General features: G+C 51.7%; 5 protein-coding genes across 5 annotated transcripts; 4 read left to right on the top strand and 1 right to left on the bottom strand.

Moving 5' to 3' along the window:
* Window positions 1-106: 106 nt before the first annotated feature.
* N7455_001231 (uncharacterized protein) lies at window positions 107-2853 on the bottom strand (the record flags this gene model as incomplete). The annotated part of the gene is made up of 6 exons (XM_040951885.2): window positions 107-1311; window positions 1360-1636; window positions 1689-2311; window positions 2370-2646; window positions 2719-2780; window positions 2841-2853. 6 exons carry the CDS (start codon window positions 2851-2853, stop codon window positions 107-109), a joined length of 2457 nt encoding a protein of 818 aa, XP_040817709.2.
* Window positions 2854-11394: 8541 nt separating this feature from the next.
* N7455_001230 (DEAD/DEAH box helicase) lies at window positions 11395-13651 on the top strand (the record flags this gene model as incomplete). The annotated part of the gene is made up of 3 exons (XM_040951084.2): window positions 11395-12333; window positions 12386-12804; window positions 12853-13651. The coding sequence occupies 3 exons, from the start codon at window positions 11395-11397 to the stop codon at window positions 13649-13651; spliced, it is 2157 nt and encodes a 718-aa protein (XP_040817532.1).
* Window positions 13652-13944: 293 nt separating this feature from the next.
* On the top strand, window positions 13945-16266 carry N7455_001229 (mRNA decapping enhancer EDC3). The gene is made up of 3 exons (XM_040951556.2): window positions 13945-14123; window positions 14183-15904; window positions 15962-16266. The coding sequence occupies exons 1-3, from the start codon at window positions 14009-14011 to the stop codon at window positions 16207-16209; spliced, it is 2085 nt and encodes a 694-aa protein (XP_040817647.2). The 5' UTR covers window positions 13945-14008; the 3' UTR covers window positions 16210-16266.
* Window positions 16267-17183: 917 nt separating this feature from the next.
* N7455_001228 (uncharacterized protein) lies at window positions 17184-18134 on the top strand (the record flags this gene model as incomplete). Its single annotated transcript, XM_040950917.2, has 2 exons — window positions 17184-17906; window positions 17964-18134. 2 exons carry the CDS (start codon window positions 17184-17186, stop codon window positions 18132-18134), a joined length of 894 nt encoding a protein of 297 aa, XP_040817845.2.
* Window positions 18135-18486: 352 nt separating this feature from the next.
* Window positions 18487-18702, top strand: N7455_001227 (uncharacterized protein; the record flags this gene model as incomplete). Its single annotated transcript, XM_065603961.1, has 1 exon — window positions 18487-18702. The coding sequence occupies one exon, from the start codon at window positions 18487-18489 to the stop codon at window positions 18700-18702; it is 216 nt and encodes a 71-aa protein (XP_065462452.1).
* Window positions 18703-20228: the final 1526 nt, after the last annotated feature.

The following is a 20228-nucleotide window of genomic DNA, read 5'->3' as shown; positions in this document are numbered from 1 at the left end:
CAAAACAATAGATAAACCAAAGAGGGCGCCATTCGCAATGCAATGCTATGCCTTCGCCGATGGAAAAAAAAAGCAAAAACCAAGACGGCCATCCCATGTGCAAAAATCATTCATCCACTTTAACAGGCTGCTTCCTCGTCCTCCGTCCAGACCCCCACCCAATATCCTCCAGCTCCCGCACTTCACCAACAAGCAAACCCGAGCTTTCGGTCTTCATTGTCTTACCAGACAACTTCCCAGCATCCCTCAGGAACTCCGCCCTCATGGCAGCCGCATCGGGATCTTCATAATCCAGCTGCGTCATCTGCGGTGCCTGATTCTCCTCATCTTCGTCCTCGGTATGAGGCGGGAGTTTATCATTCAAGAAATCAAATTTCCCACCACTGAGCATGGATGACAGACTCTGTTCGGCACGGCTGTTGCTACGGGATATGGAGTTGTCTCTAGTCGGGTGAGCGCTTTCCAAGGCGCTGCCGAGGCCGTCGTCGTTAAGTGTGTCGATCGAGCTAGCGCGTGAGACGGGACGCGGGCCTTCTAGCATTCGGGCTGAAGAGTGGGATGGGGCGCGGCCAAGGAGCGGCTTACGCTTTCGCCGGGGTGGATTTCCGTCATCATTGGTCGTAGTGCTCTCAGGCTGCTGTCGTGACTTGGCAGCGCGGGCTTGCTGGAGGAGCCCGCTCAGAGCGGTATCCAGTGCGGATGGGCCAACGGGTGGTGCCGAGTCGGTACTTGGCGTAGGCTGTTTAGTATTCGGTTCCTCTGGGGATGGTTTGTCTGGTATCCTGGCCGGGGTTGGAGATCGAGACTCCGGAACAGAGGGTTTTGGTGCATCGGCCTCAAAGCCATCGCCGACTATAGGTATTGTTCGACTTGCACCGATGTTCCCTAAACTTCGCTTCTCGCTCCTGCCACCATTCGTGGACTCGGTGGAGATGTTGTACGGGGAATTCGCTTTCCGTTCATCAACATGCCTGTCAGATTGCTTTCGCTTAGCAGATAAAGAACCTAGTTTATCTGTGCTGCTAGCATTTTGGGGTAATTGTCGTCGGACAATGTATGGCTCGAATGGTTTCTTTTGGCCAGTTTGAATAGATATCCAGAGCCAGTCAGCAGACACTGCTGGAACCCCCCACTCGGCAGTATGTCGCAGTTTGTCCACGCTGGCTGTTTTGGGATCATTGCAAATCAGAACGGATGCTTTTTGCGTTAGGAAATCACCATATGTGGCGCCCATCAACTCTACCAGTTTGCGTAGGTGTAAAAGATCGATACGTCCAAAGCCGGTAGAACAAATCCGCAATTCCGGAAATCCTAATGTCATTAGAGCTTGTTTTGGTCTTGCGCTTGATAGGATCTCACCTGGTATAGGGAACTTAGGGAACGGAGTGCTCGCCACATGAGACTCGGGTGGAACGAAAGCTCGAGCATCAATGCATCTTTCCAGCCACATCTCTGTCACGACCTCGCATTCAAAGGCCATTTCATCTGTTGACGGAATCTTTGACCTGGGAGTCTGATACGGCACCATGATGAACAGTCCATGCCCTGTTTTGGGAATAGTAGGACTAGAGAACTCATTCAGTGACTCCACCAACTGAGCTCCGTTATAAGTGAGATGCTCACGGAGAACTTTAGTCTATAAAATCTATTAGTTTCAAGAAAATGTGGGCAAGATCATGAGCACAAACCTGCTTGGAAGAGAATCCATTAATGAAGAAATAAGTCATATGTAAAAATCCATTGTCTTTTGGTGGAGCAGCCGGTGGTGGAAGACGAGACTGGCTTTCAGAAAATGTAGTCTCGCTGGCGAATGACTGATATGCCTGTATGACAGGCTTCGAGGCTTCAGGTGGTCCTTGTGTTTGTGGGTTCTTTTGGGGTCCAGTCGTCTCGTTATTATCGAATCCTGTTCCGACGATATCCCCCCATATGCTTTCATTTTGATCTACCAGCTTGGTACTTGCAATCCTGCGTAGTTTTCGAGGTCGTGGATTTAGAGGGTTCTCTTTTGTAGTGCTGTTCCTTCGAGAAGGCTCCCTCTCTGTTGGCGAGGATCGATTCCATGCCCCGACACCTTGTTCAGCGGGTGGTACCAGCGGGTGATATTTCTGCTCATCCAGGATCATTCCACGCTCGATGCTGTCCGTAAACCATTTTACCGAAACAACTTTGATATTCCATTGTGTCGCGAATTTGTATTTTTCACCGTCCGAGTTGCGCGCAATAAGATGTGTTACAGTTTTGGTCAGGTCTTTCCGATATTCAGCCCCATTCTCCTCGGTTGTCTTCTGCATGTAGGCTCGGAAAGGAACTGCGGCGCATTGGTTAGCGTTGCTCCATACTCAATTGTGGAAAACCAGCCAACTCACGGTCCGAGAACCCCGTGATGCAGATTTTGAGGCCATGCAATGTTGCCAGTCTGAATTGTTTCTCCAGCGCCTGTATGTCTGTGTCCTCTCCCTGCGTCCATGAGTGTCGTACGGCCTCGATCCATTCTGGGTTCATTGCCACCACGTCATTCCGTTCCCTTGCAACGAATTTGTACTTGTCGCTATTTGTGTCACCCACAAGCAAGTGGGTTACGTCCGAAGTAAGATGGATACTGTGCATCGCGCCCATTTGTTCCGCCATTTGAGTCAACGGAGTCTGTGCAACGGGAATACAGGTCAGCCTCTGCTTGGAGCTTCACACGTCACTAAACCTCTATCTGACACATACTCTCTTCTCAATTTGTACAGACGTAAAGCAGATGACTACACCCGTCAGAGGGTAGTCTTTGTCTATAACATGACTTGTTAGCAACCGTGCTCGAATTCGAAAGAAAAAGCCGCTGCACTTACTCGAGACTGCCATCCCTGCCATTCCTCATCGTCGCAGAGTCCAAGCTGCTTCGATATGGTGTGATTGACAAGATACTCTCGCGACTGGTGGTTGATAATGTCTGGATTCTGCATTCTCGTCCCGCGTGTTTTGTGAGATTCTGTTAGGATCGCATGGTTTCCATTGGGTAGTACTAATTACTAGCTAAATGCAGAATGTATTACATCAGCGCCAAGCATGGGCTTGGCCTCCAATAAAACCCCTGAGTGCTTACTAACTAGCAAGTAGTAGTAAGCACTCGCTACCAGGTACTTGCTCCAGTACTAGGAATGTAGCGCCTGAGGCACCAATAAGTTGTGGCCTCAGGCACGGAGAGTAAGCAAACCCTCCAAACCTCTCGGAAGCACATCCCTCCCCACCAGATCTAGCTTACCGCCCCGGAAGCTGCAAAAATGAAGCTATCCAGACTTCCCGAATAGGCAGTATAAAAAGACCCAGCAAGATGAGAGATCCAACAAAGGCCGACAAAGACTTGCCCGGTAGGCAGTGAAAAGGCTCCTTTGTGTGGCCTCACTTTGTCTCCTTTGTTCTTGCTTGCTCGGGTATTCTAAGCAAACAATCAATCCTTTGTTCTTGCTCGCTTAGGCATTGTAGGCAAGCAAGCCTTCTGAGTATAAATACCCCCATCTTTTCCCCTCAAATATTTCTTCTCCTCTTTTCTCCCCAGTCTTGCTTCCTATTCCACTCTTTGACGACATTGAACAACTTGTTGGTAAGTGATCTATCCCGTGTCTCGCTTGTTGTCGTTCTTGTCAGGTACTAACACGTCACTTTGTCACAGTAACAATGTCGTTCCCAGCCGTGAATTCACCTGCTGGTCCCTCGCCTGACCCTCTCGCCGTGCCAGATGAGAACTCAGAGGGAAACACCATGGACCTCCGGTCGCTTGGCGCTTCGTCTCCTTTGTCGGTGCCGCAAGACTCGCCTGACATGGAGACCTCCTCTGCGGGAGCCTCGCAGTCTTCTGGTAAGTCTCATCCCTCCCCCATCCTCGCTTGTTGCCCCACTTGCTAACTTTCTTTAGCCGGCCCGTCTCCCTCCCCTCGCTTCGTCAATCTTGACGCTGAGGATGCCACCGAGTTGCCTACGGGCCTCGATGATGCCCTGCAACCGGTTCTACCTGAGGAAGTGAGAGGTATGTTGGCCGCGTTGCAGGAGGAGTGGGAGAGGATCGGAGGTGAAGTGGATTGGCCCCAAGCTGATGGAGTTTTCCAGCTTCGCGCGGTTACATCCCACAACCATCAGGTGGCCGTCATTGGCCAGTGCATCGGTGTCGCTGCTCCCTCCGGGGAGGAGTGTACTCGGTGCCGACGCAGTGCTGGCTGCTTTGCTTCTTGCCGGGTCGTAGCTTTCCGTGAAAGCCCGAGCAAGAGCACTGTGGTCAGCCTGGGTTCCTGCATGTGTTGTCACTTCGCAGGTGTGGCTCGTGCTTGCTCCTTGCGCGTTGACACCCCTGCCTGGGCACTGGACGCGCTTCGTGTGCACTCCCCCGAGTTCCAGTACCCAGCGGTCACTCCCACTAGTAAGTCCCCCGCCCAGCCCACTACCCCTTCCTCCGCTCCTCCCTCTGCCCCTCGTTCTGCTGCTTCCCGCTTCTTCAACTCTGTGTCTAACCGCTTGTCGTCCCGCAAACGTCCCCGTACCTCCCCCTCCGCCCCCGACTTGCCCCTTCGCCCCCGTGTTGAGTCTCGTGAGGAAGTGTTGCAGGAAAGTGAACCTATTACCCCCCGTTGGCGCAGTGTACTTACCCGTGAACTTTTTGAAGCCCCCCCCCCCATGTACGGTTGCAGATGGAGCGTCGTTTGACGGAGGAGATAGCGCAGATGCAGGTAAATGTTGATCTTGTTCGTCGGGATTTGCGTGGGTTGGAGTCACTTCGTGGTCAGGAAGCGATGGAGCGGGCTGTTGGTGAAGAGGAGGTGGATGCTGTTTGGGCTGAACATGTTGCTGACCTCTAGTTTGTTGACCTCTAAGTAGTACTTGCCGAATACAAAACACTTGTTCTAATCAATGACTTCTTCGTAGTCCCTTGTAGATTGTTCTTCGTAGTATTGCGGGAGTCTTCGCTTGCTCGCGTACTTGTTGCGGCAGCGGAACCTTCACTTATTGTGAATCCATTGCGTATCGACGCGGCCTGCGGAAAAGGTATGGAGATGCTTGTTGCATTGTCGGAGCGTCCTCCATCTGCTGATCTCCTTGGCCATCCTTTTCAGCGGTGTCGTCGCTCTCTAGGTTCTCTCGTGGAACCTCTTCTACCTCTTCCTGGGTAGGTATCCAGTCCACTTGTTGGGACTCTTCTACCTCTTCCTGGGTAGTCCTCCGGTCTACTTGCCGGTACTCCTCCACTTCTTCCTGAGTGGGCGGATAGTCCTCCTCTACCTCTCTGTGGGTAGGGGCTGTGTGTTCTAGACCGTTCCTCTGGGTCTCTTCCACTTGTTGTTGAGTGGGTATCCTAGCCGCTTGCGGCCATGTTTCATCCGGCGCGTGTGCCATATCCTTTGCTTCCGGCGCAGGTGCCGTTCTTTTCGTCGCTTTAGCGGCTAGCGGTTGCTTCCTCGCTTTCGCTGCGATATGTCGAAGTGCTTCTTCCCTTCCCACCAAGCGTGAGCGTACCCCTGAACGCTCCAATGTGTCCCATTCAGCCCGGGAAATCGTGGCTAATTCATGGTAGCTAGGCGGTTCGTCGGAGTCCCTATCGATCACTTCGCCTCCGTCAAGTGGATGGCGAATGTCTACACCTTCTCGCCGAAGCCGATGCTTACCGCCCGACGACGTCCACAACTGGTTGGGGTTATCGACGAAGGCGTCGACAAGGCGGCGACCGTTCACCAAGTTCCTCAGCACCCGGCCACCCGGCTCAGCGAGTGCATACGTGCCGAGTGGGTGAGCTTTCAGAATCTTATACGGCCCGAACCATTGTGATTCGAACTTCTGCTTTGCCTCATTCCGGACCAATACCCACTTGCCCGGTTGCAGTGGGCAAGTGGTTACTTTCTCGTCGTGAATTTTCTGCGCCCGGATGGCTTTGTACAACAACTTCTCGTTGGCCTCGGCTCTTGCGTGATTGACGGCCATGATCTTGCTGTCTAGCTCCGCTGGGTCTCGAGCAGAGGTCACCGGCTCGGTGTCCCCCGGCAAGCGTGGATGGGTTCCGTATACCAAGTAGAAGGGACTCTTGCCCGACGTGGCATGTTCCCTCACCCTTGTGGCGAATAGGGCTTGTGCCAAGTACAGGTCCCATACTCTGGTAGGCTTACCCATGCAATACTTCGTGAGTATCCGTCCCAGCAAGCCGTTGAGGTTCTCCACCTTCCCGTTCGTCCGCGGGTGGTATGGCGTGGTCGTCCGGTGCTTCGCGTTGATCAACTTGATGAAGTACTGCACGGAGGTGGCGAGCAAGTTGGCGCCATTATCTGTCAGGAACTCCGCAGGTGCACCGTATACCGTGAAAATGTCGTCGTGGAGGAACTCAGCGACAGCTTCCTCTGTCGCTTCTGGCAAGCCTTCGCAAGTGGCCAACCGGTGGCGTAGTCGATCGCCGTGATGATCCACCGGTTGCCGCTTGGTGTCGTGGGCAGCAAGCCGATGAGGTCGATCCCCCACCTTTCAAATGGTTTGATACCTGCGCTTGCTAGGTACTGAGATGCCTCTCGCTCGAAGCTCTCGTTTCTCGATCTTGACACTTGGCAATTCGGACAGAGGTGCACCACCTCTTCCGTATCCTGCCGTATGCCGGGCCACCAAGCGCGGGTGCGGAGCACTCCACGCAGTCCTGGGTGGCCCAAGTGTCCATATTCCCTATGCATCCTCTCCAGAAAGTCCTTCCGGAAGGGTGGCTCTAGGTATGGGGCGGAGGATCCGTCCCCATGTAGGTAAGTTAGTCTGGTATTCTCCTCCTGCGTTGCGGCCGTCGGCAAGGGCGACTCGTGTATCGCTAGCTTGCCTGCCCAACGCATAACTTCTCGGCGGAGTGACTTATCGTCCGGCAAGCTGCCGGCCGACAAGTATTGGATGGTAGCGGCGTACCATTCCACTTCGTCGAATCCGCCCACCTTTTTCATCAAGTTCAATCTCCCCCAAGTGGGTGCTCCCTGGGCCACATTAGCTGGTCCCTCTCCGAGAAAGTCAGGGCGCCGGCTAATGGCGTCGGGGACGACCGCTTCTTCTCCTTTCCGGTACCGAAGCTCGAGGTCGTATGCCTGGAACTCGTCGATCCAGCGAGCAAGTCTCTTACTATATGCTCGCGTGGTGGTGAGGTATTGGAGGCCTTCGTGGTCGGTAATGATAGTGGTCCTTGTTCCATTCTCCAAGTACCTATCCCAAGTCCGGAGAGCTTCCTTGATCGCGAGAAGCTCTTTCTCGTGGACTGGGTAGTTCAACTCTGCACCTTTCAACTTGCGGCCGTCGAAGGCGACGGGGTGCATCTTCCCGTCATCCCCCACTTGGCAGAGCACGAAGCCGATCGCCCATTCGGAGGCGTCGGTCTCTATAGTGAATGGCTTGGCCCGGTCGGGTTGGACAAGTACCGGGGCGTTGACAAGCGCCTCCTTCAAGCGTATGAAAGCCACTTCACATTGCTCGGTCCAAGTGATAGGTCTAAACTTCTGCTTACGCAGTTCTTCGTCGGCCTCCTTGGTTAGGTTGTGCAGAGCCACCGCTATCTTCGCGAAGTCTTTGACGAAGCGTCGGTAGTAGGTGGCTAAACCTAGGAAGCGGCGGACTTCGTTGACGTTTGTTGGCCGTGGCCACTCCTTGATGACGTCCAGTTTCATTGTAACGGCATGGACCTTGCCGTCTCCGATAACGTGGCCACAGAATTCGAGCTCCTTGGTGACGAATACGCACTTTTTCGGTTTGGCAAAGAGCTTCTGCTCGCGTAAGCACTGCAGGACTTCCTCCAAGTGAGTATAATGCTCTTCCAGTGTCCTCGAGTATACTAAGATATCGTCCAGGTATACCACTACCGACTTGCCCAGGTAGGGGCGGAGTGTCTCATTCATCAAGGTCTGGAAAGTGGCCGGCGCATTGCAGAGTCCGAAAGGCATCGCTTTCCACTCATACTTCCCCCATATCGTGTTGAATGCCGTCTTCGGTGTCGCTTCCTCTGCCATCCGAACCTGCCAATACCCAGCCACCAAGTCAATCTTCGACAGGTATCTGGCTTGGCCGACGATGTCCAACAAGTCCTGGATTCTTGGAATGGGGTACCCGTTCTTGGCAGTGAGTTCGTTAAGGCCTCGGTAGTCGATACACATTCTCCATTCCCCTCCCGGCTTCTTGACGAAGACCACCGGGAAGCCCCAGGGGCTCGCTGACACCTGGATCAACCCTCTATCCAGCAAGTCTTTCACTTGCTTCCTCAGCTCTTCGAGCTTCTCGTGGGATAGGGGGTATGCGTTGACGTTCACTGGGTCAGCCGTGCCTGTGTCGATGTGGTGAACAATGTTCCGCTTGGGGGGCAGGTCTGTTGGCAAGTCGTCGGCGAAGACATCCGCGTACTTTTTGAGCAACTTCGCTAGGCGAGGGTCCTCGGTGGACTGGTCACTGTCCTCGCTCTTCGCGGCGTAGAAAACCGCGTACTCGGTATTCTTATTTTTCAGGGCTCGTCGAACGTCCTTCTTTGATAGCAAGTTCAACGTCCCTTTCTCTTCTCTATCCAGTACTCGGCCATCCACCGCGTGTACTTCGTGTTCTCCTTTATGGTCAGTGAGCCACATTCTTCTTGTCGGGAAGCTAACCTTCGGGTCGTGCGTGCATAGGAAGTCGTTACCGAGCACTACATCGTACCCCTCAATGTCGACTGCCCACACCCTTTTTGTGCCGGCCCACTTGCCTAAGCGAATCTCCAGGTCCATTGTACCCTGAGTGTGTAGGGTCTCGCCGTTCGGCAGCGACACCGGCAACGGCACGCGCTTCTTCCACTTGCCGCCTAGACGCCGGGCAGTCTTCAACGATACAAACGTGTGGCTTGCCCCGCAGTCTAACAACATACGACAAGTGACAGAGGGTCCGGTTGCCGTGGGCCGAGAGAGTGAGCCGTCGAAGAAGTTGAGATGTTCTCCGAGGGCGTTCAGCCTCATCACAGCCCGCGGGGTATCCCGCTCTCTTCCATCCTGGCTAAGCCCGGTACCCTGCTTGTCGGGGCGGCGGGGCTTGGGGAGAGGGTCAGCAAGCTCGCCTAAGCTTGCTGACCCTGCCCTTTTCCCTTCACCTTGCAGTTTCTCTTGAGATGTCCGGGCTTACCACACTTGAAGCAAGTCCTTGTGTCCTGCATGGCAGATAGGTCCATGGCGTCAGGGCTTGCGGGAGCCCGGCCGGCCTTAATATGCCGTATGGGACGGCCATACCCAGACGCTTCCTGGGTACTCCGTTCGAGCTCTAGCAAGAGATTGACTGCTTCCTCGGCATTTGCTTCAGGTCGGCCCTGCTGCCTGAACCACTCTGCCCTGAGAGTTGAGTTCAGGCCCGATACCAGTTGCAGGATATACCCTCTTTCCGAGGGGCTTTCCGACAAGTTGCGAGACAGCTCCAACAAGGCAGCGTGGTACGTAGACAGGGAGTCGTTTCCCTGTTGCTTGTGCGTGTACTCGCGCAAGCGGTCCGACTCTGCCGTCTTTGGCTCGAACTTAGTCCGGATCCAAGCCTTGAAATCCGCCCAAGTGGTGATCCGTTCTCCAAGTCCCGCATCTACCTGCTGGTTGGTCGTTCTCCACTTCACCTGAGCGTCTCCTGTTAGCAAGCCCGCGGCGAAGGCCAGCTTGTACGCGTCGTCATCGCTTCGGCCGCTCACCATTTGGCGGCGCATAAAGTAGTCATCGACGTCATACAACCAGTGATTGGCAGCGTTGCTTTTCTGGTTGCCTTGGTACTTGGCCGGCTGACCTAAGTCCTTCAGGCGGCCAGCAATCTCCGCTGGGTGAGGGCCGGACTTTGGCCCTGTGGCCCCCGGGCTCTGGCCGAGGCCCGGGCCATACGTTGTAGACATCATGACGATGGCTTCGTATTGCACCGCCATCATCTCTGGGTTGGTGGTTACTTGCTGGAAGATGGCCATCCTTTGCAGCGGTTCTGGCAAGTGGTCGAAGGCTCTCTGCATATATAGCGGCAGGTGAGCCCTAAACGTTGCCGGCGTCTCCGCCTGACTTGTCGGCGGCATTGCCTCCGCTTGCTGGAACTGCTGTTCCTCTTCAAAAGGTTGATTTTCCATTGCGGCAAGTGACCAATTGGGGTTTCGGCGAGTCGGTATCTTCCTTGTCAGAGGCTTTCTTACTCTGACTTCTTCCAACTGCCTCTGCTTCTTGGGGGCCCCCACTTCGCCCCTAAGGATACGGATCCTTGACCTCTCGCAGCGTTTCCCTTGGTGTACCGCCGCCAGCAAGTTCTTGGTACCGGCTTAACGAGCGGTCCACCGCACACTGCTTCGTGGTCCCTGGATCGAAAATTCCTTGCAGCAGGGGCTTGCTCGAAGCCCTCGCCTGCTGCCTGGCTTCCTGGGTACACTTGTTGGTCCCAGGAACCGGTGAGGAGGCGCGGTCTCTTATGGGGATGCCGCTGCCTCCCTCCGGCTTACCGTAGGAGGTAAGGCCTTAGCAAGACATGCTACCAGATGAGATTCTGTTAGGATCGCATGGTTTCCATTGGGTAGTACTAATTACTAGCTAAATGCAGAATGTATTACATCAGCGCCAAGCATGGGCTTGGCCTCCAATAAAACCCCTGAGTGCTTACTAACTAGCAAGTAGTAGTAAGCACTCGCTACCAGGTACTTGCTCCAGTACTAGGAATGTAGCGCCTGAGGCACCAATAAGTTGTGGCCTCAGGCACGGAGAGTAAGCAAACCCTCCAAACCTCTCGGAAGCACATTTGCGGTAATTGGTAATCACGTGATATCGTGTCCGCTCGCATGTTCTTGGGTATACTTGAATTCAGGTACAGAAATTGCACTTAACTACAATGATAGTCTACTTTCCTGTGTCTAATTGAATAGTAAAATGTAACAACACGCGGTTTAAGGTTGTTCTGGGTCAATGTGTTGTGCATATTGAATAATTCATCCGAAGTATATATTTCAGACAACTTGTCATAGTATGGCCGTTATTTACTAACAAAAGCTTGCTTCTCTATTTGTTTGTATACAATGTAGTGTATCCAGTCCTAATAAACATCTACAGCACCTTCAAATATGTGATAAATACAAACCTAGTGAGATAAATTCATATTCAATGTTGTTCAGACCTAGACCTCGGTGGAGCTGTTATCCTTATCAGTGGCTTGTCACGTGTAGATAATCGCGTCTGTAACGCGTCGTGGAAAATCGATCAGCGTCCCTATCGGAATTGTCTGGCGCGACCTCATTGTCTTGATTTGCATTCTGCATTTCATTTTATGCATTTTGCCAGATTCAGGGTGCGGGGCATACACATAATTGGATCGCTCTCTTTGACTTGCCCAAAGAGACTACCGAGTTCATTTGCGTATTCATCCTCATCTCGACCCGCCGAAGCCCCCGAGAAAATGTTCAAGAAAGCTCTCCAAGACAACCCAGGTAGTGGCACGAAACCTCTTCACCAGACCGACTTATTGCGTGCCAATGCAACGGTTCAATCGAAGTCACAACCACAATCTGGTGGTGTCAAACGAAAAATCGAAGTGGCCGAGTCCTCGTTGGGGTCCCTTCATAACGCGGTATATTTCGATGAAAATGACTTCGATGATGATCTGGACCTCGATGAGCCACAGCCGCTGATTGCGCCGAGCTTTTCTGGCTCCGCCATCTCTAAGACAGTCACATATCCAAGCTTGGACACTACATCAAGAATTGGCCAGTCTGTTTATGGCAACGAAAATCCAACGGACGTCAATTACCCTGATCTTCCATCCATATCCCAAGAAGCAGCAGCCCCTCCCAGCAGCATGCAGTTACCGTGGTCATCATCGCCGCCCTCCCATTTCCAACCGCCCGTCAAGAAACCTCGTACGCTTCCGTGGACAAAAGAAGAAGAGGAACCCCGCGAAGACAAGAAAAAGAGCTTTGTGACTCCCAAGCGTTCAAGGCCCGCAGAACCATGGAACAAGTCCGAGAGCACCATCAAGGCGGAACAGAAAGAGTTGCGACAAGAATACAAAAAGACCCAAAAAACCGACGGGAATCCGAAACCAAAGGACAATTCCAAGATTGCCTCTGTTTTCTTGAGTGACGAGCAAAGAGCTGTTCTTGACGCTGTTGTCGACCGCGGAAAAAGCATGTTCTTTACCGGTTCCGCAGGAACGGGAAAATCAGTACTTATGAGGGAAATTATTGCGAAGCTGCGCAACAAATATCGCAAAGAACCCGATCGAATTGCAGTCACAGCATCAACAGGTCTTGCGGCCTGCAATATTGGGGGTGTGACTCTCCACAGTTTTGCCGGAATTGGTCTAGGCAAAGAGCCAGTGCCTGAACTAGTGAAAAAGGTAAGCCTTTCATTACTCACTAAGGAATTGCTGATACTAACAACCCTTCCAGATTAAGAAAAACCAGAAAGCTCGAAATCGCTGGCTGCGTACCAAAGTCCTCGTTGTTGATGAAGTCTCCATGGTAGACGGGGACCTGTTTGATAAACTCGAGGAGATTGCCCGACGAATTCGCAACAATGGTCGTCCCTTTGGAGGAATCCAACTTGTTGTAACAGGCGACTTCTTCCAACTACCTCCCGTCCCAGACGGAAGCAACCGGGAGGCAAAATTTGCATTTGCAGCTGCTTCCTGGACAACTTGTATCCAACATACTATTCTTTTAACCAACATCTTCCGTCAACGAGATCCGGAGTTTGCTGATATGCTGAATGAAATGCGACTGGGGAAAATCACCCCTCGCACGATTGAGGCTTTCAGAAGGCTCTCTCGTCCCCTTGATGTTAAAGACCAGATCGAAGCAACAGAACTGTATGTTTTACTATATGATTATACTGTGCCAAAGCTGACTCTTGATAGGTTCCCAACGCGCGCTGAAGTGGAAGGTGCCAACTCTGCACGGATGGGGAGACTTTCTGGCGAGATGATGAGGTTCAACGCAGTGGATTCTGGGACAATCCAGGACCCTCAGCATCGCGAGAGACTGCTGGCAAACTGCATGGCCCCTCCCATGATTCAGTTGAAGAAGGGTGCTCAAGTGATGCTCATTAAGAATATGGAGGATTCGCTTGTCAATGGTTCTATTGGAAAAGTGGTAGCCTTCATGAGTGAAGATTACTTTGATTCCTATAAGGAAAACGACAAAAATTTCGCTGACGACGCGACTGCAAGCGATGATGAGCGGGCTCATCGAGCTCGGAAAAAGCTCAAACCTATGGGCTACAAAGAGGGCCCAGCTTCAATGGCTCGGAAATGGCCGCTAGTATCTTTCCTTCAGCCTGATGGGTCAGAACGTCACTTATTGTGTCAACCGGAGACGTGGAAGATTGAGCTTCCTAATGGGGAAGTGCAAGCCCAGCGTCAACAAGTTCCGTTGATATTGGCGTGGGCTCTATCCATCCACAAGGCTCAGGGCCAGACTCTTCAACGTGTGAAGGTTGATCTGGGCCGAGTGTTTGAAAAGGGCCAGGCTTATGTTGCACTGAGTCGAGCGGTGTCACAGGAGGGACTGCAGGTTACTCGATTCGAGCCTCGCAAGGTGATGGTGCATCCAAAAGTGGTGGAATTCTACTCGAACCTCATCACAATCACGGAGGTCAATAAGGCTAAGTCGTCAACCGCTTTGAACCCAGATGACTTTGATGATGATGACTTTTGATTCATATATAATATTGCGAAGTTTCTTTTCATTTCCCAGGTCAGAAATGACATGTATATGTATCAAATATGTCTGATTACTTATCCATAATGCATTTTTTTTTATCATCAATAATACGCAATTACTTAAAACTACATCCATGGACTTATCGAATGTACCTCACCAGCTTCTAACCTTCTCGCGTTGGTGCTTATCGCTTATCGCGTATCGATAAATCACGTGCCATTCCATCCGATTGTCTCACAGCTCTTTTGTCCTAACCCTCTGTAGGCTCATCTGAAGTTTGAGCGCTTGCCAAGCAAATACAATTGCACGGTTGATGGTTGTTTAGCTGGACTACGAAGGCTCACAATCATCATGGCTTCCGAATTTATTGGCTACAATGTGCTGGTGACATTGAGAGAGCCACAGGGTGGAAGGCTGGTGGGCCAGGTCGCCAATGTGTTCGGGCAGCGCTTGCTCCTCCAGGATGGTGAGCTATGAATGAGTTCAATAATAACATCTCATAATAATTAACCTCTTGATATCTAGTCACATTTCTCTGGAATGGTCAACGCCTGCCTCAATATTCTATTGACGCCTCTGCTATCATCGACCTCTCTCTTGAAACCAATACCCAGGCTCCTCCGCAGCGCCAGCAACTACCTCAACATCAACCTCTTCAACCTTATGGAACAATGCCTTTGGCCTCAGCTCCCAGTCAATCTACTCCAACACAGCAACAATTTACGGACCCGGCTATTCTGAGTTTTTCAAAAGCCCCTCTCATATCTAAACCGTTTGTTGAAAATGCTTCGACAGCTGTCCCCGCCAACCAAATCCCTGGGGCAGTCTCCGCCTCTTTGAGTGAGCCATTTAGCAGCCTGGAATTGAATGCAGATAGCGACAAGACTGGAATACAAGGGACCTCCCACAAGAAATTACTCCAAAGCCCGCAGGAACTGTCACCCTCAAAGCAGACACCAAAGCGGAATCGACGTGGCAATCAAGAAAATGTACGGGAAGAGAGAGGATATGTCGCTAAACATGTCCCTAAACATGGCGCCGCAGCGAGCACCAACCCAAAGAGCAAGGGCTGGCGCCAGACTGCATTTGTGGAACCAGCTGCCCCTGCATTCCAGGATTCACCTGAAGCTATGAGCCGGTCTGGAACTAAACTTCGCAAAAAGAAGTCACGCCGTTATGCCGAGGATCCAAGTGGCTGGGCAACCGAAGATGCTACTGATATCCAAGAGCTGGGCGAATTCGACTTTGAAAGCAACCTGTCCAAATTTGACAAGCGGACTGTATTTGAACAAATTCGAAACGACGACACTACCGCAGACGAGGAGCGCTTGGTGAGCTTCAACCGCAAGGTCAAGCCGGGCACCAACGGCGGAAAGAACCTACACTGGACGGAGAATGTACTCGATAGCCCACAGAACAGCGACACCGGGGATGATATCGAAGGAATTAGTGAGATCAAACTGGGTAGCGATACCCTCTCTGGACGCGAGCGGTCAAGGGCGCCTACACATGCTCAGCCTCCCCGCAAAGACAGCGCGATACAGGCCCCGCCAATGGTGCCACAGCTCAGTGCGCTTGGTCGCAGCCAGCTTCACGTCAACATTTCTCGTACAACCAGCCCTCGGCCAAGCCGATCGTCAGTGTCGCCTATGATTACCCCTAATGTCTCTGGTGCTGGATCTCTCCGGCTCACAACCACCAATCGCAGCTGTCCCACGGTGAGCCCCCTGCAGACTCTGGAGATCGAGCAAATTTCGGTCGCCGAGTTTGGATTGGCCGATGAGATTATTACAGAGAATGCAGGTCGGGGAATAGCAGAGGCCGCCGTGGCTCTTCTGTCCAATGATGCTGCTGCGCCCACTATGCTTATTCTTACTGGCAACCATCGCACCGGGGCAAGGGCTATTGCTGCTGCTCGCCATCTGCGTAATCGGGGTCACCGGGTTACAGTCTGTTTGCTCGGGCTTGAACACGAAGCTGAATTGCTGGAGAACTGCCGCAAACAACTTGATATTTTCCGTAAGGTTGGGGGACGCGTGCTCAAATGGGAAGAACTATCCGCTCGTTTGGCCACCTCAGACCTGGGCCCCGACTTGATTATCGACGCCTTGTTTGGAATGCATCTGTCCTTTGACGACCTTCGGACCGACGACCAAGGCGTGGCATTTGAGATGATTTCGTGGATGAACCGCAGCAACGTCGATGTGTTGTCTGTGGATGTCCCCTCTGGACTCAATGCTTCGACTGGTAAGTACTTACAGAAACGACCCCGAACAGGTGTGGCTAATACAGCAAACTCCATAGGCGAGGTTACTCTAGCCGAAGGTGGCCGGCTTTGCGTCAATGCCACATCTGTGGTGTGCCTCGGAGCTCCTAAGACTGGTGTGCTGAATGCTCTGCTGTCTGGCGAAAGACTGTCCTGGAATTTGGCAGTTGCCGACATCGGAATCCCTCAGATTGTCTGGAGAAAGTACGGTACCCGTCGTCGCCATGGAATTGATTTCGGGAACAAATGGGTTGTGCCATTGAAGTACCAGCCCTTGCTTTCCTAAACACAACCACCCTTTCTAATCATATGAATTACCACGATTTACATTGTCATCAGAGGCGTTTTTAATTTGCGTGATGATTCAGGCGGAGCTGGTAGCTTCGTCCACAGCGTTTGTTTTAAAAATGATGCATGGGCTTCCAGGATTTCCAGCGAGAAGGATAGCACTTGTACATGTATGATTATCTAGTTACCGGCCTTCTTCTGACCTCAGGATCAGGGGAACATGGCCCAAAAAATCAAAATGTCAAAGTCGATAACAAAAAATTGAATTTTAAGCTCATATCTCCTCTTTTGTAGAACTTGGTGATGTGCACTCGAGTAGGTTATAGATCAAGAGACTGAATAAGCTGGCCACTCGATAGGAGGCGATTCAAACATTCCCCTTAGATATTTAGAAAGGGTTGAAGCATAAGGTGTCTCTTCTTTATCTAATGGTTCCCATATAGACTTGTCAGCAGGGAGATCGGGGGTCAGGCTAAAATGTTGTCTTCCTAGTCGGGATTCCCTGGAGACGACGAACGGGTTTCTGACTTGAGAATTGAAGGATTAGTGACTAGTTGCTATATGTAGTATATGTATGTATTACCTATTGTTCCTCAATAATATATGTCTCATTGTGTATGGTCTCATCGTTATTCATTGTTGTTTTAATGTTGTTCTCTCAATACTCGATTACTTTGACTACACTTCCATCTTCTTTTATAATTACTCCATTACTCCCTGGCTAATCATTTTTGAATGTAATTGAATGTAATTGAAGCTATTGATCCTCTTGACAATAACCTTATACAATATCACTTTCACCTCACATATGAATTCATTCCTTATTAGTTCGCTCATTCTCTATTGTTCTACTTCTATACCTCCCCAAAACCACAATAGCTATTCATAATGTAGGCGTTTACTCGAGGAAAGATATAAGATTCCATGTAGGTCCTCTCCAATCTTTCTTTTTTTCATTCTCAATCGTCAACGATGGCTCCAGCTCGCTCTCGACGAACTCTTCGCCCGCGCTGGTCGCGTGGCATCACTAAGAGAAACGCCGCTGAACGAGTTTTCAACATTCCAGAGCTGGTCTCTGAGATTGTCCACTGGCAGGTCCAGGGACTTGACGACTTCATCTACGAGAAGTCGCGGGGCATCGGGGGGAAGAAGCAGTGGGTGAGGCCAACGAAGTATCGGCCCTGGAAAATGGGTCTGGGTACCAAGCGGGAGCCCTATGTGGAGGACCAGGCGGGTTATCTCTGGCAGTTCGCCTCGCTGAACCGGGCGTGGTACACGGAGATAATCCAACGTCAACGAACCTGGAAGAACACTATGGGTGCGATGGACACGCCGGCCGTGCCTCGCTCACTTGATGTGATCTTCGCAAAGGTCCCCACCCAATTCCGTCAACAGTACGCTGACCACGTTGAGCTGACCTCGCTGGTCACCGTCGACGCCGGGGACGCCCGTGATGCTGACGCCGCGCTGCGGGATGTTCGTTTCCCAAAGCTTCGGGTACTGAAATTGTGCTTGCGAGGGAGCAGTCGCGACTCTGACATCCGGACCCTTATGGATGGTGCTCATATTCCGCACATCCAGGGCGAATCGGTCACCGTCCTCTCCATCAGCAGCTATGGCGGCAAAGAGCCGGAATGGTGGTGGCCTCTTTACGGATTGCCCGAAGATTGGGCAAAGTTGTTCAGACGGATTTCGGTATGTTTCTGCCTCAGCCATTTCGATGAAAGCCTTTGTACTGATTCTTTCTCATAGGTTCTCTTTCCGAATCTCGAGAAAGTCGAGATCGGACACCAAGTCCTTGTCTCGGACAAGGTTGTCCAAAGCTTCGCTCGTCGCCACCCAGCCCTACGGACCCTTGAACGGCGCTGGTCCGAGCGTTCAATTCTGGCCTTCGATCTCCTCGATGAGCCTTCTCGGATCTGAGATCGCCGCATTTGGGCCTTTCCGAGAGTGGGTTGCTAAGAGCGTTGCTTGGAAAATCGTCTTATGAAAAAGGTGGGGGATGGGGGATGGGGGAGGCAATTATATGATATACGGTCTCTGTCCAGGTGGAGGACAGTCTCGAGGCTGAAGCAATTGATGGCTTTGCCTATAAAAAGAGCTGACGATATGATGACATTATCTTCGTCCAATTCCAAGGTTCTCTAGCTTCCCATCTCTTGGAAAGCACGCTCTTTCGACGACCCACGATCCCCTGGATACCATCGACAGCAATTCGACTCGTCCACCAAAACAACGACATTGGCGAGTCCTCCACAACTGGGTCAAGGTCTTTATGGAGGCAGAAAGATCCAAGGTCCCAACGACGACATCGATGGACCTTTGCACTGACATGAGAAACGACTCCGACGGCAACTGGGTCGAACCGCCGAACAGCGTCAAGCTATCTAACGAAAATCCGTATCCGGGGATCAAACATTTGACTGGGAAGGACAGAGGTGCCAAATACCCAGCTGGGCTCGACGAAAATGGCCATCTCGGAGCGACTTGAGTACCCGAAGACCCAGCCCCCTTAGCTTGGGCACATGGCCAACCTTTGATGTCCGTCACCAGGGGGATAACCCCGTTACACAAACTGACGGGCGTACACCGCATGATAAACGCTGACGCCTGGGAAAATGATATGAAATCCCCCGGGTTTATCCAATACGGCATATCACTACACACTACACAGTCAACGAGAAACATTTCCGACTCGAGGCGACACATGTCTCCTCTCCTCCTACAATGCCATGTGCAAGTTGTAAGTTTTTATGCTTTCTTCGCATATAGTCAATGGCTGCATATACTAATTCTCGTAGCAAGCGCTTGGTTGAGAATGTCACTCGGCATAATTTGTGAGCGACACGACCCTACGCTCCAACACAATGCTATCGAGTGTCGAGAAATGAAGCCGGATGCCCTTTGTGGAATAAGAGAACACCGGGTTCAAATCTACAGGAAGATGACGAAGACGAACTAGAACGTGAATTAGATCATTCCAAATTACGCCCTCAACCTTTTTCACCCGAAAGCCACAAAAGGAGACGATGGATGTTTCCAGAATTGAACCAGTCCATCGTGGAGCACAGTGTTTAAGATATCCAAGGGGATAGGCACTGGCAGCAGGGCATGGGATGCTCAGTTCAAACTTTCGATTTCCTACCTCTCACTCAGAGGATACGACCCAGCCGTAGAGTTACTATACGAGCTGGATGCCGCGAAGACCGAGTATGATGTGGCTATCAGCTATTCCGCAGAGCTCCCCGCCGCATGTAGTGGAGCTCGCAAGGGTCAGGAGAAAACCCCCAACACCGTCCCGAGCCGCCACCCGCATTCTTCACTAAATCTTGTTTTTACAACACTGGCTACTCCTGCCGTTTCTCACGTCGCAATGGCTAAGAGAGCCACGTCCAGAAAAGCCCAGCCGTTTTCCAGGAAGCGATGAGAAAAGCTCTCGCTCCTACACAAAGCCATTTTCAATCAACAAAACGGCGTATAAACCCACTGCGGGAGCCAATCAACCAGGCAGAAGGATCTAAATTCTGTCTGGAAACCTTCGTGCATAACGATATCCAGTATTCGGGGATATCCAACATACTTGGCTTGTTCCTATCATCAATAAGCCGCCCACCAAATCGATGATGTCGATCAACGACTATCACACCACCTCAGAAGTGGCTGCCCGAAACAAAGGCTAAAGCCCCTCAGAGGGCAAACCAGACGGAAGAAACAAAGGTCGAAACAGGCCACTACTTGTTCAACCCTCCAAGCTATTCGCCCCGCGCAGATGAGCCGAGATCTCGGGACGAGATCATTCCGTGGAGTGGCAGCTGTTACCGACATGTGGCTACTAGTTTGAGTATACCAGGCCCGATGATGCACAACTGCACTTGGTCAAGGAACGCCCCGGTAGATTTCGCTTTTTTCTCAGCACATCTCTTGCAGGATATCATGATGCGTGGGAAGGTAGGCGCAATTTGATACTCTATAGTTCAGGGTCTTCAATGCGAACAACCAAATTTCAATCGATTTCCT

The sequence above is a fragment of the Penicillium solitum genome (genome assembly GCF_028829755.1).
Source record: "Penicillium solitum strain IBT 25940 chromosome Unknown utg000001l_segment0_segment0, whole genome shotgun sequence".
Lineage (NCBI taxonomy): Eukaryota > Fungi > Ascomycota > Eurotiomycetes > Eurotiales > Aspergillaceae > Penicillium > Penicillium solitum.
This window is presented reverse-complemented; position numbering and strand designations above follow the sequence as displayed.